We start from the raw sequence: 12,930 nt of genomic DNA, 5'->3' as shown, positions 1-12,930 counted from the left end.
TTAGCAGGTGGAAGTTACTGGTTCCTGGGCCAGTCTGGTTCCTGTCTAATAGCTCCCTGAAACATCTTAAGATGAAACATCCCTTTATATGCAGATCTCTCTGTGTCTGAGTGTGCTTATCTCCAGCAGGCAGTGTGTGGTATATGCTTACCCCATTACCTTCACAATGAGCCCTGATTAGTCTGCCTGGCTCCTCTCCTCCTCCTCCTCTCCTCTACACCTGCAAGTAATTATCATACAGCCAACAGGGATTCATCAACCACTGTCATAATTGCAGTGCAGTGGTTGTATTTATCTTGCTAGCGAACTCACTAACTTACAGTACCAGTCAAAAGTTTGGACACACCTACTCATTCAAGGTTTTTTCTTTATTTTTGCTATTTTCTACGTTGTAGAATAATAGTGAAGACATCAAATATATGAAATAACACATATGGAATCATATATTAACCAAAAAAGTGTTAAACAAATCAAAATAGATGTTATATTTGAGATTCTTCGAAGTAGCCAGCCTTTGCCTTGATGACAGCTTTGCACACTCTTGGCATTCTCTCAACCAGCTTCATGAGGAATGCTTTTCCAACAGTATTGAAGGAGTTCCCACATATGCTGAGCACTTGTTGGCTGCTTTTCCTTCACTTTGGGGTCCAACTCATTCCAAACCATCTCAATTGGGTTGAGGTCGGGTGATTGTGGAAGCCAGGTCATCTGATGCAGCACTCCATCACTCTCCTCCTTGGTCAGCGTCATCCGAGTTAGGGGAGGGTTTGGCCGGCAGGGATGTCCTTCTCCCATCGCACACTAGCGACTCCTGTGGCAAGCAGGGCACAGTGCACGCTGACACGGTTGCTAGCTGTACAATGTTTTCCCGACACATTGGTGTGACTGGCTTCCGGGTTAAGTGGAAATTGTGTCAAGAAGCAGTGCGGCTTGGTTGAGTAGTGTTTCGTAGGACGCACGACTCTCGACTTTTGCCTCTCCCGTGTCCGTACGGGAGTTGCAGCGATGAGACAAGACTGTAACTATCAGTTGGATACCACGAAATGGGGGAGAAAAAGGGGTAAAAAATAAATAAATAAAGAATTCTGTGGTAGCCATGCTGGTTAAGTTTGCCTTGAATTCTAAATAAATCACTAACAGTAAAGCACCATCACACCTCCATGCTTCACGGTGGGAACCACACATGCAGAGATCATCCGTTCACCTACTCTGACACGGCGGTTGGAACCAAAAATCTCAAATTTGGACACATCAGACCATAGGACCGATTTCCAATGGTCTAATTTCCATTGCTCGTGCAAGTCAAGCAGTGGTTTGGTAGTGGTTTCTTTGCAGCAATTCGACTATGAAGGCCTGATTCACGCAGTCTCCTCTGAACAGTTGATGTTGAGATGTGTCTGTTACTTGAACTTTGTGAAGCATTTATTTGGGCTGCAATTTCTGAGGCTGATAATGCTAATGAACTTATCATCTGCAGCAGAGGTAACTCTGTTTCTTCCTTTCCTGTGGCGTTCCTCATGAGAGCCAGTTTCATCATAGTGCTTGATGGTTTTTGCGACTGCACTTGAAGAAACCTTCAAAGTTCTTTCGGATTTTTCGGATTGACTGACCTTCATGTCTTAAAGTATTGATGGACTGTCGTTTCTCTTTGCTTATTTGAGCTGTTCTTGCCATAATATGGACTTGGTCTTTTACCAAATAGGGCTATCTTCTGTATACCACCCCTACCTTGTCACAACACAACTAATTGGCTCAAATGCATTAAGAAGGAAAGAAATTCCACAAATTAACTTTTAACAAGGTTAATTGAAATGCATTCCAGGTGACTACCTCCTGAAGCTGGTTGAGAGAATGCCAAGAGTGTGCAAAGCTGTCATCAAGGCAAAGGGTACGCTACTTTGAAGAATCTCAAATATAACACCTACTTTGATTTGTTTAACTTTTTTGGGGTTTCTACATGATTCCATGTGTTATTTCGTAGTGTTGATGTCTTCACTATTATTCTACGATGTAGAAAATAGTATAAATAAAGAAAAACCCTGGAATGAGTAGGTGTATCCAAACTTTTGACTGGTACTGTACAACACCCAAATGGGATGGCTAGTTGTCAAGCTCGAGCATGCGCTGGTAAGATAGCGATTAGCAAAGTCCTATCTATCTCAGCATACCAGTTTCAGTTTCACAAAACACACTGTTGTTATATCGTTGTGATATTGACCTGATTTTAATTGACTGTGACTGGAGGTGTGGGACTTGGCTGGTTTTGTATGTTCAAGAAGGAAACAGGGAGAATGAGTGAAGGAACGCGGCTCGTGAAAATTAATAATTCAGAGACCGCTAATCTTGTTATCTGTAATTCTTTGAGCGCCCCATAATTCCATCAAAGAATGTGCCTCACCACCGCGACTCTAGAACTTAATCCATTCTTATTCCACTTCTCTCCCTCCCAAGCACATCGGAGGAAGGGAGAGTGTTTTGGAACACCAAGTACTGTACTGTACCGTACACATCAGATTTGTGAGCCTTCTTATGCCTGCTTGTCAACACTACGCAGGCTTCACTGACCCGGGTTTATTCGACAAAAGAAATGTTTTTATAAATCATGATTGATTAATCATTTTGAAAGTATGCGGGGCACGTTATGTCATCGAGTAACTATAAAGCTCCGCTCAACATTTAATTCTAAATGCCTACTGCTTGCTAAATCTATTTGTCATGCCTGAATTGCTTCGCCTTGCTTTTCTAGTTGGCTGGGTGCAAGTTTCACCATTCAGTTACTTCAGATCTACAGGAGTGCAAGTTTCACCATAGAACGTACCGTGGCAATATGTTAGCTCATGATAATTATTAGAAAATATTAGTAAATTCTTGCATTCTATCCATGCTGGCTTTTGCGGGCTACCTGAGACAAGAAACAGATAGTTTGGAGGGTATACAGGCTATTGCTAATTTATGAATGTGCAATTTGCCTATATGGATAATAGAAACATCATTTTTATACGACAGGTTTTGGTGTGATGTCATTACATCCAGCTGTTTTTATCAGTTCAATGGAAACCAACCGTAGCAGGCAATTGTCGCATCTATTTTCTATGAACACTTTCTAAATGTCAACAAAAATCACTGGACAAGTTAATGGAAACTTAAACAGTGATAGAAGTGTTGTTTGGGCACTACGACTCCCTCTGCAAACTAAGCCCTCCGTGTTCCTCTAGCAAACCTTTGTGCTCCATAGTACACAGTGTCCAGCATTCGTAATGCGCCACAGGGGCATACATGTACAAGATATCACCATAATCAATTACAGGCACAAATGTAGCGGAAACATGCCTCTTTCTTGCTTCAAAAGAAAAACATGACTTATTACGAAGATTTGAGCCTAAGCTTTATCAGAAGACCTTCGATGTGGGGTTTAAAGGTGAGACACTCATCTAGCAAGAAACCCAAGTACTTGTAAGTTTCTACTCTTTCTATTTGCTTGTTCTGCATAGTGACTATACGTGGAAGAGTCTGAGGTTTTATCTTCGATTTCAGGAAAACCATCAACCATTTGTCTTTTCAGCATTTAAAAGCAACTTCAGCTGACAGAGCTGAGTCTGGACAACAGTAAAAGCAGACTGGAGTTCTTCACAGGCCTTCAATAAATAACTGTCATCCGCATAAAAATGTTAACTAGCATTCGACACATTTCTACCAACATTATTAATATAGATAGTAAACAGCAGTGGTCCAAGAACAGAGCCCTGTGGCACCCCCTTCTGGACAGTTAACATATCAGATGAATTGCCATCAAACTGGGCACACTGAGTTCTATCTGACAGGTAGTGTTTGAACCATGAGACTGCCTGATCAGATAAAATAACCAGTGACAAAAGCCCAAAGACCAAAACTACTGCAGCTCGATATCTCACGCATCCCATTCAGTCCCGGCAGATTCTTCGGTCTACACGCAGAATCTGCCCTCGGGAGATTACACTACACTGCACTAGCCCACACCACACTACACTACAGCAATCCTAACAGGCCAAACACACAGAGCTAAAACAGAGCTCCCCAGCACTGTAAAAACCTTAATCGAAGCCTGCCAAATAGAAGATAAGCGTTGTGTTTGCTTGCTCACACGGAGTCAGGATACAGTTAGACCAGAGCTTGTCCTCTTTATGAGGAGTGTTGCGTTTGCTCAACTGGATGCTGAATAAAACATCCCAAAAAAATCCAGCTGCCTGCGAGTCATGACACGTATACTCACACACATTCACACTCAGACAAGCGCACACACAAACACGCACACACATGTATACCTAATCTTTCTCAAAAACACATACACATCATCTTCGCAAACACAAATGCCACTGTATATTCATTTCAGAAGAACCAACACCTGTGTTTGGTTAGGGACTACTTCAGTGAGAGAAACATTGCGACACAATTACGCTAATGCAGTTTAGCATCTTTGAGGCAGGCTGTGCCTCTGTAGCACATTGGAACAACTTGGAACACCCAAAGGCTGTGTCACAACATGTTCACTTCTCAGGACTCTGGTCTGGTGGAAGTGCACAAATACTCTCTTTTATCTTTCTCTGCAGTAAAGCTGTAACACATGCGGCAGACAGAAGGCCCAATTCGCACATTGGTCCATGTTGACTCATATTATAACAGGGTCGTTCCAATTGATTTCAATCACATTTTCACAGCTCCCCTTTTGATTTGAACTTAACTTTCCATACATACAGTTGAAGTCGGAAGTTTACATAAACTTAGGTTGGAGTCATTAAAACTCATTTTTCAACCACTCCACAATTTTTTTGTAAACAAACTATAGTTTTGGCAAGTCAGTTAGGACATCTACTTTGTGCATGACACAAGTAATTTTTCCAACAATTGTTTAGAGACAGATTATTTAACTTATAACTCACTGCATCACAATTCCAGTGGGTCAGAAGTTTACATACACTAAGTTGACTGTGACTTTAAACAGCTTGGAAAATTCCAGAAAATGTTGTCATGGCTTTAGAAGCTTCTGATAGGCTAATTGACATCATTTGAGTCAATTGGAGGTGTACAAGTGGATGTATTTCAAGGCCTAACTTCAAACTCAGTGCCTCTTTGCTTGACATCATGGGAAAATCAAAATAAATCAGCCAAGTCCTCAGAAAAAAATTGTAGACCTCCACAAGTCTGGTTCATCCTTGGGAGCAATTTCCAAACACCTGAAAGTACCACGTTCATCTGCACAAACAATAGTACGCAAGTATAAACACCATGGGACCACGCAGCCGTCATGCCGCTCAGGAAGGAGCCGTGTTCTGTCTCCTAGAGATGAATGTACTTTGGTAAAGTGCAAATCAATACAAGAACAACAGCAAAGGGCCTTGTGAAGATGCTGGAGAAACAGGTACAAAAGTATCTTTATCCACAGTAAAACTAATCCTATATCGACATAACTTGAAAGGCCGCTCAGCAAGGAAGAAGCCACTGCTCCAAAACCGCCATTAAAAAAAGCCAGACTACGGTTTGCAACTGCACATGGGGACAAAGATCGCACTTTTTGGTCTGATGGGGACAAAGATCGCATGTCCTCTGGTCTGATGAAACAAAAATAGAACTGTTAGGCCATAATGACCATCATTATGTTTGGAGGAAAAAGGAGGATGCTTGCAAGCCGAAGAACACCATCCCAACCATGAAGAACGGGGCAGTTGTGGGGGTGCTTTGCTGCATCATGAGGAAGGAAAATTATGTGGATATATTGAAGCAACATCTCAAGACATCAGTCAGGAAGTTAAAGCTTGGTCGCAAATGGGTCTTCCAAATGGACAATGACCCCAAGCATACTCCCAAAGTTTTGGCAAAATGGCTTAAGGACAACAAAGTCAAGGTATTGGAGTGGCCATCACAAAGCCCTGACCTCAATCCTATACAAACTTTGTGGGCAGAACTGAAAAAGTGTGTGCGCGCAAGGAGGCCTACAAACCTGACTCAGTTACACCAGCTCTGTCAGGAGGAATGGGCCAACATTCACCCAACTTATTGTGGGAAGCTTGTGGAAAGCTACCCTAAACATTTGACCCAAGTTAAACAATTTAAAGGCAACGCTACCAAATACTGTATGGAAACTTCTGACCCACTGGGAATGTGATGAAAGAAATAAAAGCTGAAATAAATCAATCTCTCTACTATTATTCTGACATTTCACATTCTTAAATAAAGTGGTGATCCTAACTGACCTAAGACAGGGAATTTTTACTTGGATTAAATGTCAGGAATTGTGAAAAACTGAGTTTAAACGTATTTGGCTAAGGTGTATGTAAACTTCCAACTTCAACTGTATTTGGTAGAAAATTCTCTGTGCTACACCAAACATTACCTATCCTGTAACAGCTAATGGAGCATCACATTAGCCCATTAAAATCTTCTAGCTAAATTCAGTACAGTAGAGTATACTACAGTAGAGTATATTACATTATCCAGGCTGCATCACATCCGGCCGTAATTGGGAGTCCCATAGGGCGGCGCACAATTGTCCCAGTGTCGTCCGGGTTTGGCCTGGGTAGGCTGTCATTGTAAATAAGAATCTGTTCTTAACTGACTTGCCTAGTTAAATAAAGGTTACATTTTTTTTTTAATGTAATGTATTTCTAATACTGTAAGACTTTTGCTAGTAGGTCTCACAAGCATTTTTCTACACTCGCATAACATCTGCTAACCATGTGTATGTGACCAATAAAATTTGATTTGATTTTGAACTCCCTTTTCCAGCTCTGTGAGGACATTTCCATTGAAAAGAAAACATAAGCACCAACATGTGAAGTTCATACATAGAAACATATCAATTTAGATGTCAAATGAAAGCTAAGAGTCTATATTCTAGGGAAATTACGTCAGATACATTTTTCAACCATTTTCCTTAAAAATTAGGCAAAAGTAAAGATTTTGATTTCTGGATAAACAGATGGAAAAGGGGTCTTAGAAAACATCTACCAGAGAAAGTCTTAAACGGTATCAGAAATAAAGCAAAACACAAAGTTGATGTAAAGACCCATGCCAGTTAATCTCAACACTTACTGTATATTTAGTTTTGGTGAAATTGTTTACCTTCTATAAGTTTAAGAAATATTGCCTTGTGCCTTGAATTCCGTTAGCAAAACCCCACATACTGTATCTTTAATATATTTTCTAATTTCTCTCCCTCATGAGGGAGGATTATGACAGTTCACAGAAGTAACAAGTAATGGTAGACCTACCAATTAGTTGTAGTGATTTTTCAGATAAAAATTTTGTTCATTCATTATTAAGTGATTACAACTCGTACCAAACAACAAATCTGTAATGGAATTACTGCAACTGAATTGGCTACAATGGAAAATCATAATGGTCAAAAACCCCAGTTGGGTCACCTGCTAATGTACTTCCACTGGCATACTGTTATGTTCAGCAACCCCTACTCCTCTCTCTCCCACTCTCATCTCTCCAATTTAAATCACCTCTACCAGCTCTTATTGACACCTACCCATGAGCCCCCTCTCTCTTTTAATTTACTGTAATCAGCAGCCTCACCTACTTAGCACCGACCGACTGACACTGGACGTCGATGGACATTGGAAAGTTGTTGAAAGTTGGTCAGTCCCCTCTGGCCTTGATGTTAACATCCACAGACGGACCAGATTGGACCAAATCTGAACCTATCATAGACATATGTTTCACACGTTTGGATAGCACAGTATACTACAGTACAGTACAGTGAGTAGAGTACAGTACAATACAGTACAGTTCAGTAATATACAGTGAGTAGAGCACAGTAGAGTACAGTACAATACAGTAGTACAGTACAGTACAGTAAAGACAAGTATAGTACAGTATATTTTAGTGTACTCTACTGAACTCTATTCCGCTGTGTAGTATTGTACTGCATTGTACTCTACTGTGCTATGCTGCGTTGTGATGTCCAAACATGAGGAGAATGACATTCATATCCACAATTATGCATTTTTTTGTAGGACAGATCAGGGACCCATGACGTAATTCCATCACCGTAATTCTGTTACCTGGTGTAAATCTACTTCACTTACTGTAGTTCAATAACCAAAATAGATTTTTTTCAAACTCAAGTTCCATCTCATAGCTAACACCCCATTATTTCTGCAGACAACATGTGGTTGCATAAAAACCTGAGAGATTTTACAGTAATTCCGTTACCAAAGTTTGTATCTGCAGTTTTTGTAAAAATGTCCTGTGAAAATTGTTAAAAGCAGTCCTTATGCATAGAGTTGTATGATTTGTTAAACTTTAAAACCAATGGTTTTTGTTTGGCATACATTTAATGTAAAAAGCTTCAAATGAAAGCTAATGTTAGCTTTCATTTGACACAAAATTTGATATACTCCTATAAACTTCATATTTTGGTGCTCATGGGTTCTTTTACATGGAAATGACTTCTTGCAAAATGGGTCAACTTTATGCACCTCTATCTCCTGAATGTTTTGGTATTCAGGTCCAAAAAGTCACTGTTTGACCTCTTCTACCATGGGCAAACATGTATGGAAGATTTTGTTCAAATCAAAAGGGGTTCAGTCAGAAAGTGATTGAAATCATATGGAACGACCCTGCTGTGTCTCAATTGATGGTGGGCACAACACATACACTTCAGATTAGTTAATGAGGGTTTAACCAACAACATATGCACACACAAAAAAAACGCTGGAGTCTACACATTTTTTTATAATTAACGTTAGAGGTAAGTAAAATTATAATAATCAAGAAATTATTAAATAGTTTGACAACCCTGTTTGTAAGCTTTTTCATGATGTCAAACTCAACCTTTGATATTTTCCAGTGATGAAGACATGGATGTCTCATGTTATGATTGGGTATGCAAAATAGGTCAACTTTGAGCACCTCCAACAACAAAAAGATGCTTTCTGACCACTTCTACCGTGGGAAAATCTTTATGGAAAGTTTTGTGCAAATCAAAAGGGGTGTGGTCAAAAAGTGATTGAAATCAAATGGAATGACCCAACAGACAGGCTGCCATTCAGTCAGTGTTACTGTACACATCTAGTCCAGCATCAGAATAAAACCCTAGCGGAATAGATTACCAGACCAACAGTAAAGCAAAGCACCATTAAATTGCATTTAACAGTTCATAACAGATAGCTCAAACATTTACCAGTCTCCATGTTTCTGAATGAAGTGGTCTTGGCAAGCCTTAGCCCCAGTCCCAACACTCACCTCCTGCTGCAGTGGCCCCTGGAGGCTGGGGCCCGGGCCCGACGCTGCTCTGTGTTCCTCCAGGGGTTGGGGGTACGGGCCTGGGCCAGGGCTTGGCCACAGGCAGCCCCTGCCTCACCACCCCTGCATACTCCACAAACGTCCCAGGAAAGTCGCCCTTCTCCTTGGTCCGCTCGTTGGTGCCGTGCAGCCATCCCCTGGGGCTGCGCTCGTCCCCTTCCTGGTAGTCCTTTAGGGAGGCTTTCAGGACCGTCAGGACGTCCCCCGGCTGGAGGCTGATGTCATCACCACGTTCCCGTTTGTACTCGAAGAGCGCACGGTACTGGAAGCTGCTGTCAGAGGCTGTCATGGCCACAGTCACAGGCTCATAGATAGGTCCTCAGGTAGGCTCCAACTGAGATCTCCTGTACCACTCACTCACGTCGACTGTTTTTACTTTGCAAACTTAAATCGAATGCCTCAGCGAGGCCTAATCCTTTAGCACTCCCCTCTGTAGTCTAGTAATTTAGAAGCCCTTGGGTTGATGAGAGGATCAAAGAGTCAACATTGGAAGGATCCCTTCAGCATCAGGGTGAGAAACTGCACCATACACTGAGAAGAAACCAGACAGTCGTCCTTGGTTAGGTCCACCTCTAAAGCTCCACCCCTCTGTCTAATAGTGTCAGCACGATGAACACACAACACGCGAATCTGGCTCCCTCCTGTACCTGAATAATATTAATCCACTGCAGAGCTGACAGGCCGAGGCATCCAGTCCAGCATACTCTCAGCCAGCCCTCTCTCTCCCAGCCAGCCCTACCTGGAAACGTCATCAAAGTTACATGATCATTAGAATGACATTAAATATGTTGATATAATGATCAAACATATAGTACTATTATCATTATGTCATTATTTGAATCACTATTGTAGGAAGCAATATAAGGATGATTTATAGTAAAACTAATACAGAATGTAGGCCTACAGATAAGAAAAATCGAACATTATTTCAATATATGGATTCCATAGTATCTGTCCAATATTGTACATTACATTTCATATAACAATATAAAATGAAGGCATGGAAACATATCACTTACAAAACGTGACTTGGCGAATAGGAACTTCAGAGCAGCATGCTGAAACTCGAGTGGTAGCCTACTCTGCGAAAATGCAAAACAAACTTGCCTCTCTTTCGATGCTCTTGCCTTCTATTCGTTATCCAATTTGTGCGACTTGTTTATTAAAATACAGAATATAAAAGCAGACGTCCATATGGTCCGATATAATGACGCTTGCCTGGTCCAGACCTCGAGCCAGACCTAGGGAGTAGAACAGCGCGTGCTGATGTCAGAGACCACACCCCCGGCGTCTGCAAATTATTCTAGTAGAGAACGCACACTACTGCAGTAGACAATATGCTACATGACCAGGTTTACTGCTCATAATAGAAACCCTAATTATTATTGTTTACCGTTACCGTTGTAGTCTACTCACGTGCGCAATGAGTAGAGGGTTCAAATCGAGACGAGCGGTCAGTGTAGCAGCTAGGCTAGGATAGTATTTCATGGAGCTCCGTCAGAATGATGATACATTATTTAACACTTGTTTTACCTGAACTGCGCACCTCTTGGAGAAAAATATATAAATCTCACATGAATTGCATTTAGAGGGGAAATAATGATGATATTGCGGATGGTATGGCAGCAGTGCTGCTATCCTAATTTCTTCCCAGCGGGACCGTTATCTAACCGTTCCATTGCCAGGGGTAATCTGCGACGTAATGGGTGCACATTTTCAGTGTCTGTGTAGTTTATTTGTGAACATCATTTGTGTGGAAGAAAGATTTACACAATGTCAGCAACAGGCAGCAGCCACTAGTTAAGTGTCAGCCCACTGATAGACGAGTTTATCAAATCATCAGATCAAAGTGAAGGAGATAAAAAAAGCCCGGTCAGGTAGCATAATTAAAAGAGCAGGTAGATATGGTGCCTCATTTATAAACGTTGTGTATAGAATATACCACACAACTTTTGTGCGCCAGTTTTCCCTCAAAAGTTTGTATTTTGTGACCTGGGACCCATTTATAACACTACATATATTCTAAATTATTGTGCCATTTCTGAAAATAATACATACGCACGTTTCCCCTTGTAAATCAGATCTGTCATAAAAATGCAGTGTGAACAAGCAGTATAACTTCATGGAAGTTTCTAAAAGAGAGAGCAATGGAAAATTTGATCACATTTCTCTAGAGGTGTGGGCAGAAAAGGAATAGATTCCTATGTCTAATTATTCCAAAATAAAACACATAGATTTTCATTCTTCTCACTAATTGCAAATGGCTGCATCTTGTTATTGTGTTTGATGAATAAGAGTGTCATCATATCCCCTATTTGCATAAAATATGTACTTGCCTGCTTGCAAAACAATACTTCAACCACTAGAAATTCTGCGTATGCATGGTCTAAAGTTTGCATGGAGGAAAAACATTCTCATGCCAAGTTACGTTTCTATGAATGCCAACTTTAGACCAATCCCAGGCTGTGTCATTACCGGCCGTGACCGGGAGTCCCATAGGGCGGCGTACAATTGGCCCAACGTCATCCGGGTTAGGGGAGGGTTTGGCCGGAGGGACTTTACTTGGCTCATCGCGCTCTAGCGACTCCTTGTGGCGGGCCGGACGCCTGCAGGTTGACTACGGTCGTCAGTTGAACGGTGTTTACTCCGACACATTGGTGCAGCTGGCTTCCTGGTTAAGCGAGCGGGTGTTAAGAAGTGAGGTTTGGCGGTGTCATGTTTCGGAGGACGCATGACTTGACCTGAGCCTCTCCTGAGCCTGTTGGGGAGTAATCACGAAATTGGGAGAAAAAGGGGTACATTTTTTTAAAATGAAACCAACTATAAATTGTAGAAATTCATATACAAATATTGAAAGCATTTATTGAGAAAACTAAAAGGTGTGCAACATGAAAATATTGTCCCATTTACATTGTGTAATTTATTGACGGTCCTTAACTAGCCACACAGATAGGCTATCCAAAGTCAAACCAACCCCGGTATGCACAAATGTTGCACTTTCCCTATGCCCAAGGTTAGAAATTCCTACCGCCAGTGGGTGAGCAGCATTTGCCGTTAAAGACGTGATTTACATCTCCGGCGGGTAGCCCCTTTTCAGAGGACCGCTTTAAGCCCTTAGCAGGCCACTTTTGCATTTCTGGCGGGTTGCCTCAACTCAGAGGACCGCTATAAGCTCTCTGCAAGCCATCTAGCCATAAATTAATTTGAAAACAAGAGAAAGGAATTTCTCTAATCTCAATAAATTTTGATATTATTAAATGTGTTACACTTTTTGTCTTGACTTAAGTAAATACTTAAATTCATGTATAAAACCATGTGCTATTCAATTGTAACTCAATGTTCTTCCTTTGTGTATAGGAGCCATTCGGAGGAACCTTGCAATCCAGGATGCCACGGATGAGGGGGTCCAAATTCAGGTTACATGTTACCTAAAAGAGGCCTCCGATCGTAAAGGCTGGAGAAGGCAATGCACAGTGGAGAGGGATCCGCTGGAGTGAGTGTCAACATCAAGTATCTGACCACCTGTCTCAAAGCCAACCTCTACCCCCAAGCCACAAGACTATTCCAACAGCTGAACCATGTGCTGACTACTGCATCCTACCACACACTTACCATTTATTAATATTCTGTACTCACTGAAAT

At 41.4% G+C, this 12,930-nt stretch overlaps 1 protein-coding gene across 1 annotated transcript in view; it reads right to left on the bottom strand.

The window, feature by feature from the left end:
- Positions 1 to 10,509, bottom strand: part of pik3r3b (phosphoinositide-3-kinase, regulatory subunit 3b (gamma)) — a 293,043-nt gene extending 282,534 nt beyond the window's left edge. Inside the window, exons 1-2 of the mRNA XM_070446248.1 lie at positions 10,308 to 10,509; positions 9,229 to 10,027 (exon numbers count right to left, since the gene is read on the bottom strand). Coding sequence (XP_070302349.1) covers positions 9,229 to 9,577 — 349 coding nt within the window. The 5' untranslated portion in view covers positions 9,578 to 10,027; positions 10,308 to 10,509. The remainder of the gene's footprint in view (positions 1 to 9,228; positions 10,028 to 10,307) is intronic.
- Positions 10,510 to 12,930: the final 2,421 nt, after the last annotated feature.

The sequence above is a fragment of the Salvelinus sp. IW2-2015 genome, linkage group LG13 (assembly GCF_002910315.2).
Source record: "Salvelinus sp. IW2-2015 linkage group LG13, ASM291031v2, whole genome shotgun sequence".
Lineage (NCBI taxonomy): Eukaryota > Metazoa > Chordata > Actinopteri > Salmoniformes > Salmonidae > Salvelinus > Salvelinus sp. IW2-2015.
This window is presented reverse-complemented; position numbering and strand designations above follow the sequence as displayed.